At 40.8% G+C, this 20,476-nt stretch overlaps 1 protein-coding gene across 9 annotated transcripts in view; it reads left to right on the top strand.

Moving 5' to 3' along the window:
• The window catches only part of dmd (dystrophin), a 1,714,977-nt gene that overhangs the window by 1,287,930 nt on the left and 406,571 nt on the right, over positions 1-20,476 (top strand). For all 9 annotated transcript variants that reach the window (XM_080203928.1, XM_080203931.1, XM_080203930.1 and 6 more), the window contains one exon: positions 19,308-19,546. In XM_080203928.1, the coding sequence (XP_080060054.1) occupies positions 19,308-19,546 (239 nt within the window). The remainder of the gene's footprint in view (positions 1-19,307; positions 19,547-20,476) is intronic.

Here is a 20,476-nt window from a genome sequence, read left to right as displayed (position 1 = left end):
GCCTGATTTCCTGAATCTCAACTAAGATCATGATCCTCACTTCAGTAAGAGAGTTTTTCTTGAATTATTTTATGGAATGTGAGGATCACGGGCAAGGCCAGCATTTCTTGCTCAGCCTCAATTGCTCTTGGGAAGGTGATGGTGCTTTATTGAACAGTGAAGGTAAACTTTTATGTAGTTTTCAGGTCAGGATACAATGTGGCTTGGAAATTACAGGTGATGATGTTCCCCTGCATCAGTTGCCCTCTTCCTTCTGAGTGGTAGAGATCGCAGGTTTCAAAAGTGCCTCTCGGGGCAGCTTGGCCAATTGCTGCAATGCATCATGTATAGTATACCCTGCAACTACTGTGCATTGATAGTGGAGGAAGTGAATGTTTGAGTTGGTGGATGCAGTAACAATTAAATGTGCTATTTTGTCCTGAATAGTATGTAGCTTCTTGAGCAGTAGTGGGCAATGTTAAGGCTACATGCAGCACAGAAGACATTTTGTTGACCATTGCCCATGCACAGAGTTGCCACATTCCTGTGATGTCTACTTATGTAGTTTTTTTTTCCTGCCCAAATGACTGAAGTGATCCTCGCTAAAGCAAGAACAAGTGAAGTGAGGTGTATGCTGATTGCACGCAATATTAAATGTGAGAGCCATGTGCTCCCTCTATGTCCAAAGTGTAAATATTTTATTTTTACCATTTGAGGTTGATGATTGTTCTAATAATACATAAATGATTATAAGCATTTTCTCCAACACGTTATGAAATTTTCTGCCTGAGTTTCATGTATTTAATCTTATTCATTGGGCCATGATTAGTGAATAAGCTTCATTTCAAATCTGTGGCCCACTAAGATGAGGGAGAATCTCCTATGCAGCAAACTTGCTAAGAGGGTTGGAACTGCACTAATCCAAAAAGTAGAGCGTATTCCATCACACTCCTGTTGTATGCTTTGTAACTGGTAGACAGGCTTTGAGGAGTCAGGAGGTGAGTTATTCACTGCAGAATTCCCAGCTTTTAACCTGTTGTTATAACTGCAGCTGTACCAGGGCTTTTGTGATTCCTCGACAATAGCTCCATTAGACTGCAACCAAGGACACTGAAAGGCTGGGATCTTATTTGGATAAGATTTTTTAAAATACTAATCAATAACTTTTGATCTTCAAAGTATTGTCTCTGGACTTTAAAACCACTTTAGCCCCATTTCAGCATGCTCCATGCTGCAAGACATCATTCCTTAATATTTCTGCCAGAAACTATTGCAGAAATCAATAATGAAAATCTGTGATGATGAAATAAACCTCTTGGGTCAGAATGTGGTGTAGCGGTACACATAGTCTTCTGTCATTAGTTAGACTCGCCTTTGCATGCTTCAACTGAAGACATTTTTGCCCACAAAGTTGCCAATAATGTGAGCAGATAATGGTGAAATGGGACGCCTGGAACCTGATTGATATTTAAGAATTGGAAAATAAAGAACTGAATTCAATTCAGATCAGAAAGAGAAATAAACAGAAAAAATGAAAGATTCAAATAAGAGAGGTTAAAGCTAACAAAAGTGTATAAAATTTGAATATTTTGAATTTCCCCAAAATGCTGAAACCTGAAACCAAGACATCCACACTTGTAATAATTAATGTGGTTCCAGATTATATAATAATTAATAGCTATCACAAAATATATTTCTGCTTGCAAGGACATGCTTTAGAACTTTGATAAGTTTAATATGCAGAGAGACCGAATTCCTAATAAAAATGGAGAGGGTAAGGACACAAAGTCATTTTAACAAAACTAGCACTAGTAACTTGACCAACAACTTTCAGATATTCCGACCTAAACACACATCTGCCCCCCCCCCCCCCCCCCCCCGAAATTGCTGCACCATTTATCCATAAATAATGGCATGCCTTGTGCCTTGCCATTACTTTCACAGCTAATTCTCAACCCCTACTATTTGTTGAACTTCTTGCATGTTTTTCCAAAATCCTATGGAGTATGTTTTTTCCCATGAGCAACATCAATAGTAAACACGGTCCACTGAACCAATCATTAGAATGAGGAAAAGGAGAAATAAAATCAGAACTTTTCTGGTTTGTAATGATCTTTAGTTATATTCAGTGGAGAAAAGCAATCTCCATGTCTGCTGCTGAAATAAACTTTATCATCAGATATTAACATTATTAAGCCTAAGAGTGCCAGTGATGATTTGAGCACAAAGTCAAGACTGACATTCCAATACAATACTGAAGGAATGCTGAACCAGCAGAGATCCGGCTGGAATTTTACCATTCCACCTGACATGGGAACCGGAGTGAGCGAGGGGCGGACAATGGGAAGGTCTGTTGACCGTGGGCGGGATTTTACGGTTTTGGGATGAGCGAGGCCGTAAAATCCCACCCTCTATCTTTCAGGTGAAGTATTAAACCAAGTCTGTCCTACCCCACTCGGGTGGATGTAAAAGATCCCACGTCATTATTTTAAAAAGCAGAGAATTTATCCCAAGTGTCTTGTCAATATTTATCCCTCAATCAACATCCAAAAAAATGACCTAGTCACTATGATAGTGCTACTTTTGGCAGCTCATGTGCGTAAATTGGCAGCTATATTTCTGAAATAAGTCAGCAGAGGCCGGTATCCCTTCACCAGATTCCCTTTTATTTACGAGCTCTATTAAAGTTCACAGAGTGTAACAAGTTCTGAGTCAACATCTGGTGTGCCAGGAGACCTGACACTCCCAGTGAGACATACAACAAAGACTCCCTGTTTGGACATGCAATAAAGAGCTCAATCAGGAAGTTCATATATTAAGAAGCCAACCTCAATGGCCTCATTGAAATCATTGCAGTTTCCAACATTACAACAGTAACTATATTGCAATAAAATGCTTTAGGATATGCTGTGATCATGTAAATGCAAATCTTTTTTATCGTCTACATTTTGACTCACTTTGATTTGGAATTTTGCCATTCAATATTCTAAAGGCTTGAAATCCTCCTAACATTAATAATTATAATCACTGAAAACTACGTAAGCATACCTTCACAATTTTCATTAATGTTTGTGATCCTATCCTTCCATTTAAAAATAACATCAATACTAACTTTTTCTTTTTTTAAGTTTCAATGCAATATGCATGCCTTTCTCCTCCTGAGGCAGCCCTCATTCAGGCCTCTGTCAGTCTACATTTGAGCCAGATAGTAGGAGAGCTCATGGGTTGAATCGCCGCTCAAATTTCTATCCTCCATCATGGCACACAGGATATGGTGTATGGTGTCGAAATTTGCTGATGACACCAAGATTGGTGGAACGGCAAATTGCGCGGAGGGTGTGGAGAGTCTGCAGAAGGATCTAGATAGGCTGGGCGATTGGGCCAGGAAATGGCAAATGGAATTTAATGTTGGTAAGTGCGAGGTGGTCCACTTTGGTAGGAATAATGGTAGGAAGGACTATTACTTACGTGGCAAAAAACTGCAGCAGGCGATGATGCAGAGGGACCTCAGGGTCCTTGTGCACGAGTCACAAAAACCCAGCCTGCAGGTGCAGCAGGTGGTCAGGAAGGCTAATGGGATGCTGGCCTTCATAGCAAGGGGGATTGGATATAAAAGTAGGGAGGTCTTGCTGCAGCTGTATAGGGCACTGGTGAGGCCGCAGCTGGAGTACTGTGTGCAGTTTTGGTTGCCGCACTTACGCAAGGATATTTTGGCCTTGGAGGGAGTGCAGAGGAGGTTTACTAGGCTGATACCGGAGTTGAGGGGGTTGAGCTATGAGGAGAGGCTGAATAAACTAGGCTTGTACTCGTTAGAGTTTAGAAGAATGAGGGGAGATCTCATTGAGACGTATAAGATGATGAATGGGATGGATAGGATAGAGGTGGAGAGGCTCTTCCCGCTCAGAAAGGACAGTAGGACTAGGGGGCACAGCCTCAAGATAAAGGGGGGGCAGTTTAGAACGGAATTGAGGAGGAACTTCTTCACTCAAAGGGTGGTGAGTCTCTGGAATTCTCTGCCCGTTGAAGTGGTGGAGGCTGCCTCGCTAAGTATTTTTAAGACGTGGGTTGATGGGTTTTTGATAAGCGAGGGGATTAAGGGTTATGGGGAGAGGGCGGGAACGTGGAACTGAGCCACGACAGATCAGCCATGATCTTATTGAATGGCGGGGCAGGCTCGAAGGGCTAGATGGCCTACTCCTGCTCCTATTTCTTATGTTCTTATATGGTGTAAGGAATAATTGGATGAACAATGACTTGCCAGTTTTGAGCAGATCAGAAGTCAGAATAGTGAGTGAGGAATTGTAAGATCATTTTATATCACATTTGAAACCCAATAGTTTGCGATGAATGAAATAATTACGTTTCAGAGATTGTGACTGTCACATTAGGAGATAAAAGTTACTGGCAAAAGAAAGGTAATGTGCTGCTTTCCCATTGGAAAAGGCTTCACTACTCTAGCTGCTCTCAGTGTGACTGATCACCAATGTCCAAGTGGACTAAACATTGCTTCAACATTCATTTTACATCTATGATTTGACTGAAATGAATATGGAATGGTAGGAACATCAAGTTACAAAATTAGATAAGTGTTGCAGGACAACATTTTAAATATTGTATCACAGTAATTTTGAGATAATTGCTTTCAAGAAAGCATTTGAAATTGGGTTAGACATAATCTTGGAAATGGTTGGTTCTGACATTGGCTGACAAATGCTTAATGCATTTGTGTAAGATTCCTTTTGTCTGTAATAACCTTTTTATTTTAAATGCGTTACTACCAAGTACTAAGACAGCAGACACAGAAATGTCACAGATATATTTAAATAAAAGCTTAATGCAATTATATAGCATGCATTTTGTTTGTTATTTTAGCAAGAGTAATAGCAATAGTGCTTTCTATGTTGTGGAGCTTAATGAAAGGAATGGTGTCGCTTTAAATCTGGATGCTGTGGATTTCCAAAGTTGATATTGATTTCAAATTGCAAACTAAAATAGAATCATTAGTACACTGAATGAATCCTGACTTGATGGCCAGCAGTAGTTATTTTGTAAAGAAATAATTGCATGTAGTATTGTTAAATGGCTTTATATGCATTTTGCTTAAATGAAAGTGACAGAAACAAATGGCAGCGAAAGATGCACCACAGACAAATCAATACTGGTTAACATAACATAAGAAATAGGAGCAGGAGTAGGCCATCCAGCCCTTCGAGCCTGCCCTGCCATTCAGTAAGATCATGGCTGATCTGTCGTGTCTCAGTTCCACATTCCCGCCCTCTCCCCATAACCCTTAATCCCCTCGCTTATCAAAAACCCATCAACCCGCGTCTTAAAAATATTTAGCGAGGCAGCCTCCACCACTTCAACGGGCAGAGAATTCCAGAGATTCACCACCCTTTGAGTGAAGAAGTTCCTCCTCAACTCTGTTCTAAACCGCCCCCCCTTTATCTTGAGGCTGTGCCCCCAGTCCTACTGTCCTTTCTGAGTGGGAAGAGCCTCTCCACCTCTATCCTATCCATCCCATTCATCATCTTATACGTCTCAATGAGACCTCCCCTCATTCTTCTAAACTCTAACGAGTACAAGCCTAGTTTATTCAGCCTCTCCTCATAACTCAACCCCCTCAACTCCGGAATCAGCCTAGTAAACCTCCTCTGCACTCCCTCCAAGGCCAAAAAATCCTTGCGTAAGTACAGCGACCAAAACTGCACACAGTACTCCAGCTGCAGCCTCACCAATGCCCTATACAGCCGCAGCAAGACCTCCCTACTTTTATATTCAAACCCCCTCGCTATGAAGGCCAGCATCCCATTAGCCTTCCTGACCACCTGCAGGCTGGGTTTTTGCGACTCATGCACAAGGACCCCGAGGTCCCTCTGCACCGTCGCCTGCTGCAGTTTTTTGCCACGTAAGTAATAGTTCTTCCTACCATTATCCCTACCAAAGTGGACCACCTCACACTTACCAACATTAAATTCCATTTGCCATTTCCTGGCCCATTCGCCCAGCCTGTCTAGATCCTAAAGATTATTTTACAATTAGCTTTTTCTTGAACGTTCATTACGCGAATGTAACACAGGAATAGGAGTGTTACAGGCTACACTGTGTTCAAAAGGAAAGAATCCCAACACTTCAGAATGAATAGTTTGTAGACTGAATTAATTTAATAAAATGCAGAATTATTTTCCTGAATATTACAAAAGGAACGTGAAATCTATTCAAAAGTCTTGGGGCTTATGATGAGCATCATTATTAAAGTCATTGATAATAAAAGCAGTGGCAATAATTGAAATTGATTGTATCTGTGGGTGTATCTGCACCTCAGACCACAGTAGTTCATAAAGGCAACTCACCACCATCTTCTGAAGGGCAGCTAGGAATGGGTAATAAATGCTTGTCTAGCCAGTGCCACCCACATCCCATAAATGAGTTTTTTAAAAGAGGAAGGACAGAGTACAAGATTCCCTTGAATTTTCAGTTTGATAGTGCACATTTACTTTGAGTTGAATCATTCACATTTGATTAGAGGTTCTTTCAAGGTCAAGACTCAGTATTGGGAGGATTTTTTTCCCCAATTCTGCTAACTTGAGACACAAGGTGGAAGACAAACTTAAGTAATAAAGCTTTCAGTTTCAATTTGCTACCTGCAAAATGCATGAGCACTTTCCTGAGGTCACTGAGATTGTGCACTGTGGAATAGACTAGAATTGTTAATGAAATGGATTCAGGCAAAAATTTCAGTTTATTTCATAAGAATGGCACAGAGAGTGGTTTGATATGAAATGTGCAATTTATCGCTGTGCTATGATTGTGGGAGAGGGAAGTGCAATCTTGCTATTCTTATTGCTGTTATTAGCCTATACTGACGGGATCTTAAGACTATCAGAAATCAATGATCTGTGACACTTTACTTACATGGAGGTTTTAGATCTTGGGCACAATTTCATTTGTGCTGTTAGAGTCCACCTTACAGCCAACATAGGGGAAGGTGTTGGAGTCAGTGTTCTAAACTTGTCTTATTAATTGGCAGATTCAAAGTATGCAACTGAAATATTTGTATCTTAAATTGCATTTCCTGCTTTGATCTTATTCCAGAACAGTTTCTTTCATTTTACAATAGGAGTAACAGCCCTCATCCCTCCCCCAATGCCTCCTCACGCTCGCTCGCTCGCTCACATTCTTGGTATCTTCAGTCACAATACTAAAGCTATTTAAAGGAACAACAGATATTCTGCTTACAATCAAACCAGGGGTTGACCTCTTCGAGTTCCCAAATTCCAATATGGCAGGCATAAACCCAGCTACCTTACTCTACAGAGCAGTACTACATTTGAACATTTGCTGATAATTCTGGGAATTTCCCTGGTATATTTCTAAAAAAAAGTCATGAGAGGTGGGTGCCACACAAGCCTAATTGTCCTTGAATTAATTAGTATGCCAGGGCCATTTCAGAGGGCAGTTAAGAGTCAATCACATTGTGGTGGGTCTGGAATCACATCAGGGCCAGAAGTAAAGATGACAGATTTCCTTCCCTAAAGGGCATTAGTGAACAATAGTTGCTACTGTTACCATTTGTGAGGCTAGATTTATATTCTCGATTTATTAATTTACTTTAAATTTCACCAGCTCCCGTAGTGGGATTTGAATCCTTGTCGCCTGAGCCTTAGACTGGGCCTGTATATTACCTCAGACCACCATCTCTCTCTAATCAGAAGATTTATAAAAACACACTCTTGACTTTTTCTTGTTGAATAAATGTGACATCGCATCATTTCTTCTTTTTCAACAACTCATTAGATCATATAAGACTGTCTGTGTAAGCAGAACACCACATTTGTAGTACTTCTTCATGGCTGTAAAATTGAACTGTTGAGGTCAGCGAAAACCAGGATATGACAATTTGCAAAGAAATCTCTTGGTCGACTGTCAATACACTGTTTATGCACTTGTCAGAAATATCCATTCACACAGAGATAAACAGTGGGAACTGCAACTGAGCTGACTTCAAGGGTTGGAAAAGTGAAAGTATTTTTCATTAGTCTGTAAGCAAAAGTCAGGAAAGGCTCTTGGTATTGATTGAGATGAGTGTTCTTTTTTAACATTCTGAGAGGTACCTTATTGACTGAATGTTGCTCTTTTGGGGAGTGACTATATACATGAACTTGTGTCAAAGAGGTAGCACATTTATATTTTTCTATGATCCCCTTTGTGATAACCCCCATGAGATCCGTGGGAAATCACTGATTGATCTCTTTTTGGGGTTCGTTGAGTATAAGTTTCCCCGGTGGCCTGCCCAGCTAGAACTCGTTACCTGAGCCTTTTATGAAGTTGGCCCCAGGAATGAACCTGCTGACCTGTGGTCCCAGGCAGGAACTAGGGTGTGTATACCATGATAGTGATTTTACTTTGCTGTCTGTAAACAGCCATGACCAGGAACAAGAATATTTCAGATAGCTTTGCCTTTTAACAAATCCACCAAGAGAGTGACAAGGAGATATTGAAAATGCCGCTATGTGGGAAACTAGAAAGTAGTCCCAGTACGCCAAAAGAATGAGATACTTCTTCCAGGCCAATGGGATAGAACAGGCCGACAACAAAAAGTCATTCTCTTGCCTGCTTGTGGGGGCCTCGAAAATAACCTGTCCAACAGCCCCAGATTCACAATCTTTTGATGAATTGGTAGATATGGTATGAGACCACAACAACTCTAAACCGTCTGTTATACCGCAACGCTACAGGTTTAACACGGCAACTAGACTCCCTGGGGAACCAGTCACCGAATTCTTAATGAGACTACGGAAATTGGCGAACATTGAGTAAGAGTCAGCACTTCCGGAAATGTTAAAAGATTGTTTTCAATGGGAATTGATGATCTTGCAACCCAAAAGAAGCTGCTGACTGAACCAACTCTGGCCCTCAATTAAAGCCATAGAACTGGCTTTTTCCCAGGATAAACAGGTCTAGAAGCTTCAGGTGTCCATCCTCTGCCTTGGCTGATCCCCATAACATAGAAACCAAGTCTCCAGTGGACAGTGCTCATTTCTCTCACTTGCTGCCAAGAAAGGGGTCAGAGGCTGCAAGCTTCCAGAACTAGAAGGGAAGTGTCTCCACAATACAATGAGGAGCAAGCACATCTGTGCTGCATTTAAAGACATGGGGTCCACCTCAACCAGGGCTACCAAAACAGGCAAAATGCGTACCACCCAGGCTGAAGATGCAAAGGAACATTTGGAGAGTTATGAGGAGGTCTTATGGTAATTTTCTGATGCTGGCGTCCAAGTAGAATGAAAAAAATGTGCATTCCAGGTCAATGAGGTAATGTACTACCAAGCAATTCCGAGTATGGACCCAAAAGAACCCTATGTTGGCGAAACTACATTGTGTCATCCTAAGTGATGGACCACAAGGGCATCCTGTGGAGGATTTAAAACCTTATCTCTGTAGATATTAGGAATTGAGTACAGATGTTGGCATCATGTTGTTGAGAGACCGGGTGGTTGTCCCACATCCAAGCCAGTGACCAAAACTTCAAGAATTGCACAGTAGCCACCCAAGAATTTCTAAGATGAAATTGCTTGCAAGGAGCTACATCTGGTGGCTTGGCATAGACAATGATATTGAAAACCTGGCGAAGTAGTGCAAAACTTGCCAGAAAAACCAGAAGCCTCACCAGCAGCCTCGTTGCACTCTTGGGAATGGCTGGGGAGACCCTTGGTGTGAGTACATGCAGACTTTGCAGGGTCATTTATGGGCTCCATGTTTTTAATTTTCACTGGCGCCCATTCAGAATGAATTGACATGCACAGGTTGACCTCTGCTACCTCTAAAACACCATAGAGAAACTCCATCAGTCTTTTAATAAACATGGTATACTAAAGGTTCTCATGACAGACAATTTACCAGCAGAAAGTTTCAGACTTTCGTGTGTACGTATGGAGTAAGACACATCTGCATGACATTCTGCCTCTGTCCTCAAATGGTCTGGCTAAGTGGGTGGTCCAGACATTCAAAAGTGGCACGAAGAAACAAACCACAAGTTCTCTAGGAACTAAGCTGTTTCCTTTTTAACTATAGACTATGCCGCATGTGATGATTGGAATAGCCTCAGCGGAGCTATTGATGGGATGATGCCTTCAGACTAGGGCTTATCTTGACGTTCCCACATTTGGCTGGTTGAGTTAAAACAAGAAATCCTAAGAAGGGGCCATCATGGTCAGAGACCAGGTACAAACTTAAAACTAGGAGACATGATCCACATGAGGAACTTTGATCATCATCCAGGAGTTATTCTTGAGAAAGCAGGATCCGTCTTAAAAAATGAAAAACAAGGAGAAGACCTTAAAGAAGCACATGGATCACCTCTGCCATAGGGAGCCCTCCACAGAGGCAACTGTTTCTGTGGTCGCGCCATCATCGGTGTCTTTCACAGCGTGAATGTTCCCTAAAAACTCAGAAGCCAGTCACCTAGATGATGAAGATTCTAGCTTGGACATGGTGACGGAGGCGATGGACACCCAGTCAGAGGTTGCCAGCAAGCACGAGTCTCTTGTAGTGGTTCTTCAATGCTCTTCACAGAAGAGGTACTCACCCATTCGTTACATGCGCTCTCTCTCTCTCCAACCCCCCCCCCCCCCCCCCGCCCCCCCGACCTCAACTCCCCACCAGACTTTGCATGCACTGCTGAGACCATGTGCAAGTAGCTGGCGAAGACCCCATTATTATGGGAGTAAGGGGGTACCCTTGGACTTGGAAGGTGCTGGGGCAGAGGGGGTGATACCCCCCCCAGAAGGTCCGTGGGGTATCACTGATTGATCTCCCTGTGGAGCTCATTGATTATGAGTTCCCCTGGGTAACTAGCAGTGGCCTGCCCAGCTGTAATTTATTACCTGAGCCTGTGATAAGGCAGGCCGAGGACTGCGCCTGTTGAATTGTTGTCCCAGGCAGGGACTAATGTGTGTACACCATGGTAGCAGTTTTACTTTGCATTCTGCACTAAATTATGTTCCTTTTCCGTTGGGGAAGGCGATGGCCTAGTGGTATTATCACTAGAGTATGAATCAAGAAACTCAGCATATGTTCTGGGGACCCAGGTTTAAATCCCATCACGGTAGATGGTGGAATTTGAATTCAATGAAAAAGATCTGGAATTAAGAATCTACTGATGACCACGAAACTATTGTTAATTGCCAGAAAAACCCATCTGGTTCATTAATGTCCTTTAGGGAAGGAAATCTGCCATCATAACCTGGTCTGGCTTACATGTGACTCCAGAGCAATGTGGTTGACTCTCAACTATCCTAAGGCAACGAGGGATGGACAATAAATGCTGGCCAGTCAGCAACACCCATGTTCCACAAATAAATAAAAAGAAAATTGGGCTTCCTGAGTCATTACATCCTTATTTCATCAGAAGACTAGGCAATGATCTCACAGCTACCAACAGCCCACCATAGATAGCTTCCTTGGAGATACAAAACAATATTCAACAAACAAAACAAAACAATTCCGTTAACTAGTTTCTGCTGAGCTGCTGACTAGAAAATTTTTTTTTATTCAGAATAACTCAGTTAATGAGTTTATTAACAAGCTAAATAAATGTTACAGAGATCATAGTAAATGATATTTATGGTGAAAGAGTATGTTGGGTCAGAAGCTCAGTTTGTGATCAAGTAGGACACAGAGAGTGCCAACAGATTGGTTCAGCTGGACAAGGTGGTTGGAATTGTGCCAAGAGTACGGCAATAGTTTCAGTGTATGGGAGAAAGTTGCAGTTCATCTCACACTGGACAAGCAATCTGGCAGCGTGGAGGCAGTAGGAGAGCAGAGAACCGTAGGTGATATGGAGCTGGATATTGTCAGCATGACCATGCAAGGTCTCACCGAGGACAGCTTATAAATGAGAAAATGGAGGGGACCAGTTCTGAATAAAATATATATTAGGTAGGCAATAGAAGGTTGATTCTGTAACTGGACAGTCCTGACACAGACGACAACTTACATGAAATTATGAGCCCATGAGTTCTAATTCGCCATCCAATAATCTAAGGAACATCTGGTGCTGTGCCTACAGGGTCCTAACCAGCATTCATGCAAGTATAAACCCTCACCCAGATCAAGGTTCAGATATTGAGCCTAAAACATAGCAAATATCAACCAAAGTCAAGCATTCCCACAGTAAACTCAGCATAGTCAGAGAATAAGACATCTGTTCCCAAGTCAGTTTGAGTTACATTGCAAGGAGACGTACAAAATTAAGCAGACTGTTCCATCCTTTTGATTTTCCATCCTCTTTATGCTTTCTTCCTGATTCCTTCACTTCATATAATGCTATTGATGTAGAATATGCTGCAGAAAGAATTATTAGATTGAACCAGCAAATTAACATTTTGTTGCCTAAAGGGGATATTAATAAATGATGTTGATTTGAAATAAATTGGTAATTTTGTAAAGAGTGTGTCATTGAGATTACTGATATGTGTACCGATTCTTTAGTCTTATCAATGGCTTCCTGTATTCAGATTTCACAATTCCGTCATATGCCTTCCTCTAACATCGAGACAGGTCATCCAGCCAAACCCCTTCTCACAAATATTTTTAAAAAACAACCATGGGCAGGATTTTCTGGCTGTACTTGAACCAAAGCCGGAAATTCCCACCCTGGGTCAACGGACCTTTGCATGGTCTGCCACCACTCGCTACAATTCCCGTGGCGGAAGGGATGGGAAAATTCCACCCCACATCTCCAGTAAATTACAGACAGTAACACAATCTTAGTGTGTTGTGAACTTGATAAAGATACTGTTACATGAGAAAATACTGTGAATGCTGGAAATCTGCAATGTGACAGAAAACTCTGGAAAGCAGGCCTGGTAGCATCTGTGGTCAGAGAAACAGAATTAACATTGCAGATTGGTGATGCTCTCAGAACTGCTGAGAATTTCCAGTGTCTTCTGTCTTTAAGTAGAATTTGGTATCCTGGTTTAGACTAGGATAGCTTGCTTGTTGTGGCACCTGAGGACTGAAAACACGTTTCCCATCTCAAACCATCTTATGTTCTGATGTAATCTGAGCAGCTGTTATTCTATATATAGCCAGGCCATATGGGCATCATGAGCAATTGATTGCCCCCATTATGAGACAAAAAAAACTGCTATTAAAATATTTCTTTATGATAGGTAATTGCTTAATTTTCCTGAAGTTATTTCAGAATTTGTTTCTTTATACGTTGTCCTCTTCTTTCTTCTTCCTTTTTCTTTTCCCGATTTACTTGCAGTCACTGCAATACTGGTTAAACACTCTTCTCCAAACACAAACCACTCGCTGGATGGAGAAGTTGCTCCATATTTCCCCCCAATCCTTCTGCCAATCACCTTAAATCTGTGTCCACTGGTAATTAATCTCTCCTCTAGGGGAAACTGGGCATCCCTGTCTACCCTACTTGTCCACTCATAATCTGGTACTGTACATCTCAGTAAGAAGTCTGACAACATTAGGTTTAAGTCCAACTGATTTATTTGATAGTAAACTCACAAGCTTTCGAGGTTTCCCTCTATCAAATAAATCGGTTGGACTTAAACCTGGTGTTGTCAGACTTCTTACTGTGTTTACCCCAGTCCAACGCCGGCATCTTCACATCACAGTACATCTCAGTCAGGTCATGTTCAGCCTTCTTAGTTCCAAGGAAAACAACCCAAGACTATCAAAATTTTCCTCACAGCTGCAATTTCCAAGCCCTGTGGACATTCTTGTAAACCTCCTCTATATATAAGAACGAAGAGCAGGAGTAGCAATTTAGCCCCTCATGCCTGCTTCACCATTTGAAATTTGAAGTTTATTTTTCAGTGCCACTAGTGGGCTTACATTTACAATGCAATGAAGTTACTGTGAAAACCCCCTAGTCTGACGCATGGTGGGAGAATTTAGCATGGCCAACACATCTTTTGGAGTGTGAGAGGAAATGGGGGAACCAGAGGAAACTCACGCCGACATGGAGAGAACATGCAGACTCCACACAGACAGTGACTGAAGCCAGGTTCCTGACACTATGAGGCAGCAGTGCTAACCACTGTGCCACCGTGCTGCCTATTTAATACGATCATGGCTGCATTAGGGTTAGGCTACAGCTCAGCCTCAATTCCACTTTTCTGCCCTTTCGTCATAGCCCTTGAAACCCTTACTTATTAAAAATCTGTCCACTTTTTCCTTAAATTTACTCATCGCCCAGGAATCAACCACACTCTTAGGTGGTGAATTCCACAGATCTACTAAAATTTGAGGGAAGCAATTTCTCCATATCTCTGTTTTAAATCTGCCATGTCTTATTCTAAAACTATGACCTCTTGTTCTAAATTGCCCTACGAGGAAACATCCTCTCCACATCTACTTCGTCAATCCCCTTTATCATCTTGAACACCTCAATTAGATCTCCTCTTATTCTTCTAAAGTCCAGGGAGGATTGACCTAAACCATTCAATCTCTTTTCTTAAGACAAACCCCTTATCTCTGGAACCAATTAGTGACCCTTCTCTGAACTGCCTCCAATGCAATTATATCTCTCCTCAAGTAAAGGAACCAAAACCATACACAAGATTCTAAGTATGCTCCCACTAATACTTTGTACAGTAGCAGCAACACTTCACTACTTTTATATTCTATTCCTTTAGCAATAAATGCCAAGTTTCCATTTTCCTTCCTTATTACCTGCTGTATGTGAATACTGGTTTTCTGTGATTGTTGTGTGAGAGCGCCCAGATCCTCTTCACCAAAGCACTCCAAGGTTTCTCTCCATTTAGATAACAATTTGCCTTTGTATTTTTCCTACCAAATTGGAGAACTATCCATGTTAAACTTCATTTGCCAAATTTTGCTCCATTCACTTAGTCTATTTATATTCATTTGTAAATTTCTTATTTCATTATCACAATTTACTACCCCATCTATTTTAGTGTCATCTGCAAATCTGGCTATGGAATCTACTATCCCTGCTTCCAAGTCATTAACATAGATTATAAATAGTTGTGGTCCGAAGACCGAACTCTCTGGCATCCTACTAGTTGCATCTTGCCAACCAGAAAGAGACCCATTTGTCCAGACTCTGCTTTTTGTTGGTTAGTCAATCCTCTATCCAAGTTGATATATTACTCCTAATCCGATTTGAACGAAGCTTGTGTACGTCCTCTAAAGCAGTATGTTGTTCTTGTAATGTGGCAACCAGAACTGTGCACAAAATTTCAGCTCTGGTTGAACCAGCCTTTTACACAATTCCATCATTAATGCCTGCTTTTTTATTCATACCTCAATAAAGGAAAGCGTTCCATATGTTTTCTTTATCACCTTAGCCAGCTGTCCAGCCACTTTCAGGATCTGTGAGCGTGCACTCCAAGATCGCTCACTTCCTCTCCCCCTCCCAATATCCTCCCATTTTATGTAATCCATAATTTTGTTTGCCCTTCTGCATACTTTTCCAGATTGAATTCCATTTGCCACTTTTCTGCCCACCCAACCAAGCCATTGCTATCATTCTGGAGACAAATATTATCCTTTTCGCAATCAACTACACAGTCACTTTTTTTTGTGTCTTCATTTGCAAATTTTCTAATTGTGACACCCACATTTAAGTGCAAATCCTGAATACAGACAACATATAGCAAATGACCCAACACTGAGCCTTGTGGAGCACCACTAGAAATGGTTTTCCATATGCAAAAACAGCCATCAATGATTATCCTTTATTTCCTGTCATTGAACTCATTTTGGACTCAACTTGCCACGTTCCTCAGTACCCCATGGGCTTTTATTTTTTTGATCATGTGGGTCCTTGTCAAATGCCATACTAAAATATATGTAGGTGATATCCACTGCACTGCCCTTATCAATCTTCCTTATTACTGCCTCAAAAATTTGATTAAATTAATAAGGCACAACATTTCTCTAACAAAATCACGCTGACAAACCCTGATTAAATCATTCCTTTCGAAGTCACAATCTATCCTGTCTCTCAGAATTGACTTTAATAATATGCCCACCACCAAAATCAGACTGGACAGCCTATAATTATTTAACCATCCCTCACACCCTTTTTAAATAATGATACAATGTTGGCAGACCTCCAGTCCTCTGGTATTCCGTGAGGGTTAGAAAATAAACCTGACAGCATCCATTATTTCCTCCCTGATTTTCTTTAACAGCCTGGGATATAATTCATCCGGCCCTGGTGATTTATCTACCTTCAAGGATGTTAATCCGTCCAGTACTTCCTCTTTCATTCTGCTTACTGTATCTAATATTTCATGCTTCTTTCACTAAAATTTTGCATCATCCCCCTCCTTACTAAAGACAAAGTTGAGAACACTGCCTACATCTTTGGCATCAACACATAAGATACCATGTACACCTCTGAAATGCCCTACAATTTGCTTAGTTATTCTTTTGCTTTTAAAGTACTGGTAAAACATCTTTTGGGTTTTCTTTTATTTTACTTGCCAATATTTTTTCATATCCTCACTGTGATTTCATAATTACCTTTTTTACTTCACTCCTGTACTTTCTATACACCTCTAGCCTTTCTACAATATTACATTTTTTAAGTCCAATTCTCAAAGGAACACACGCTCTCTCCTTGTGCCCATTTTTTTTTTAAATCGATTCTTGCTGGAACATTCGCTTTGTCCTATACCGTATAATCCCTACAGCGCACAAGGAGGTCATTTGGCCCAAAGAGTCTATACTAAGTCTCCTAAAGAATATCTTACCTAGGCCCTATCCCTGTAACCCCTGCATTTACCCCACTGATCAACTTAATGTACACATCTTTGGACACCAAGGGACAATTTGGCATGGCCAATCCACCTAATCTGCAGGTCTTTGGATTGTGGGAGGAAACCAGAGCACCCAGAAGGCATGCAGCCACAGAGAGAACATACAAACTCCGCACAGACAGTCCCCCAAGGCTGGAATTGAATCTGGATCCCTGAACCTGCGAGGCAGCAGTGCTAATCACTGTGCCACCCATCCTCACGCTAGATTTTTGCAAAGCCCCAATTCTGACTGGGAATCTCACTCTGTCCACAAGAAATAGTAACAGGAGTAGGCCATTCAGCTCCTCGAGCTTGCTCTGCCATTCAATCTATATGAGATTGAGAACATCAGTGGTGTTCTGAAATAAATAGAAGAACATTTCATTGATCCCAATTCCCAAATTGAAAAATCCCATTGAGCTTAATATTTTTGATTCCAAGTTGTTTGTCTGTTACTGTATTTCTAGGAAGCTAATCCCTGTCCAACTCTCTAATAATAGTAGGCTGTAATTTCAAACTGATTGCCATTTTTACTGTATGACTCATCCCTATCCTTTCCCCCTTTGCACATTTTCTATGGTCCCCCTACAAGACATTACACTCTCATGGACTCATTCTTAAATGATCCACTGTAGTTGCCACATCTTAAACAATATTTCCTCCGATGCTGTACATAGTTAGCTCAACTGGTATTATTCCCTATCCTCTCTGGTTCATCATCTCATGCTCCCCATTTATGACACCATTCACATTCCATGGCCGTCTATTCAATTCTTTGTCTCCAATACTGCTACAAACTTCCACAGTGTCCTGATACAATCTGAAAATACATCTGCAGTCATACTTTACAAACTGCAATCTAAAAATGTGGATTGCTGCTTTCCCTTGGCTACACCATCAATATTTTGAACATCTAAACATGATCTCCTGTCCTCTGAAATCCTTCCCCAAAATTACTTTGCCCTGGACTTTTTTGGCAGCCCTAAGAAGTCTCCAAAGAATATCTCAAAAACCATATGCAAGGTGTCTGTTTCTTCCCCATGAAAAGAATTGTGAACACTACCAATATTGGGATTTCCTCTATTACTATCTGTGTAATATGTTTAATTTTCCATTTCCAAATACTCAATGTTTTAACCTCAGGTCTGCATTTAATCTGCTAAATATCATCCAGAATAACCATGTAATATTTTGCATTTTGTTCTTAATTGCATCAAATCCCGTTCACCTCTCACTTCTGTGTTCACTGACGTATATTGGTTCCCAGTCAAGCAAACTCTTGATTTTGAAAATCATTCTTCACACCCTCTTTCCTGCCCTTTTCCCGTAACCTTAAATTCCTTTACTGATACTCAAAGGGAAATCTGTTCTGTCCTTGCACCGTTTTTTTTTCCAATTCTTGACCTCATTTCCTTCAGTTATCACAACCTGAGCTAATCAGTTGCATAATTTTCATTTCTATAGCTCCATCTTCTGCCACTACTAACCCCAGGTACTTGAAAATTTTCTTTCTCCAAATCTTCGCCCATAATTTTTACACAATCGCTCTGATTCTCTCAGCTCAAACTGATAATCTATAAATTTGGTCATTGGCCTATTAATCTTTATTACCCCTGTCTTCCAGCGTTTTCCACCAAATGTTCAGTCATGTTCTTATCACCCCGACCTAATAACTCAATGTCACCTGCAAACATTCTTGATCAGAGCATTTCCTTAGAACTCACTTAGAAGGTCCCTGACAATTAGGAAGCAGAAGGGGCTCATCATCAAGCATGGTTTAACTCAACTTTGGCTTTGAAGCTCTCATTCCTCCCACAGAGGTTCTTACTGTTGTCTGGCACCACTTGTACATGTCCTGCACCTCCCTCTCAGGGACTTCATGAATTCATGTTGCAAAGCCATCCCAATATTTCTTGTTTCAAATTAAAAATGGCATCAGTCATGCTTCTTCTGGACATGACCCTGAATTGACCTTCACAAATTTTGACTATTTTCTCAATCTCTGGTCCATATTCTCCCCCATATCTTGAAGGTATGTGGTAGGAGTTTAAATCCTTGGTAGTTTTTGCAATCCCCCTTCCCCTTCGAATATTGATGCAGATATGCTTTGCCTCCATGACTTTGGGATTTTCTGCCTCATCATAATACAGTTGAGTAACTTATTCAGGACCTAAATCCCATATCCAGCCAGGTAGGTTCATACTTCTGCAGGTATCTCATCCCATCCTCACGCTTTCCGTTTTTCATTCAATGCTGTTCTGATTTATCCCAGATTCACTTTTCTACTTGCAACTGATAATATTGAAGTATTAAAGTTGTCAAAAAAAGGAGACAAACATATGTTTGATGTGAAAACCTTTGATGAATGGTTTTATCTCTTTATTATATCCAATCAGTACAACAAATGTGTTTCATCCAAGTAACTACAGTTGTAACACAATATATGAAATAATTACACTTATTTATATTTTGTGCTTAGAGACATTATAAAAAGTCTCACATGGACTAATGTCAGTAATTCTTTCTTTTCAGTTTCAACCACACAGCAAACAGTTACCGTGGTGACCGATACCCTTGTTACCACGGAAACCTCCATCACCAGGTTAGACATGCCATCCTCTTTACTCATGGATGTTCCAGCTTTGGCTGACTTCAACAAAGCCTGGGTGGAATTGACAGACTGGCTCTCATTGCTGGATCGTGTGATCAAGTCTCAACTTGTGACAGTGGGAGATGTTGAGGAAATCAATGACATGATCATAAAACAGAAGGTACAAACACAAACCTTTACTCTTACATTTCCCGACAGCATAGCACATGATAATAGGTTGCTGTCTAATCAATAGAAAAGTAATTTAAAAGCTGAGTGAGCAATTTGCATGGTAATAGAGTAGAAGTGAATGTACTGGGTGCATTAATACAACAGTCCCTGAAGCACCAGATAGGTTGAAGTCTTTGTGCACTTGACATCTAAGCCTGACTTGGATAATTGGAGGAGAGTAGTCTTTTAAGTGCATTAATGGCATGCTTGTAATGCACAAGTACTTCAAGAAATGGTTCTGCAATGGTGCCTTAAGATTCATCATTTTGGATTTATCCTGCTTGTATTGCAAGCTGATGGGATATTAAATTGATTCTAATTGATTATTATTGGATGTTTATCCTAACAATGCCATAAGATATGCTTGCTTCTGTCTTTAAATGCGAAGATTATATAATTTTTGGGGTTGGCACTTGCTGAAGGCACCCTTAACTGACAGATGTCTCTTTTTTACGGACCTGCAATCTCTTTGAAGCACTGACACCTCTTGTTTCTCTGTGCTTCCATTTACTGGTACAATCAACCAAAGCATGTACTTTTAGTATACACTGTAGAATCTGTAGAAACATGTTCTGTTGGGGTCATCATTCTTAACTGGAAGAAAATGTCAAATGGAATGTAAATCCTCCTATGAAATGTGTACTATTTTTCACAAAATATTGTCTAAACACAGTTAACTCCCAGTGAATTTGAACTAAAAAGGCATTGAGTTATGTGATTATTGTATTGATCTCGTAAAATAAGCTACGAGCCTCTTTAATATATAACATTTGCAGCGTTATATTAGGAAATGCAACTACTGGTAGCAACGGTAGTTATTGGAAGTGCCCAATAAGTCAATCAACATTTGGAAGCAAAGATTAGATTACTCACTGGGAGA

Source organism: Carcharhinus amblyrhynchos, chromosome 15, assembly GCF_965287045.1.
Source record: "Carcharhinus amblyrhynchos chromosome 15, sCarAmb.v2.hapA, whole genome shotgun sequence".
Lineage (NCBI taxonomy): Eukaryota > Metazoa > Chordata > Chondrichthyes > Carcharhiniformes > Carcharhinidae > Carcharhinus > Carcharhinus amblyrhynchos.
Note: the sequence above shows the minus strand (reverse complement) of the source record. Positions and strands in the feature narration are given on the sequence as shown.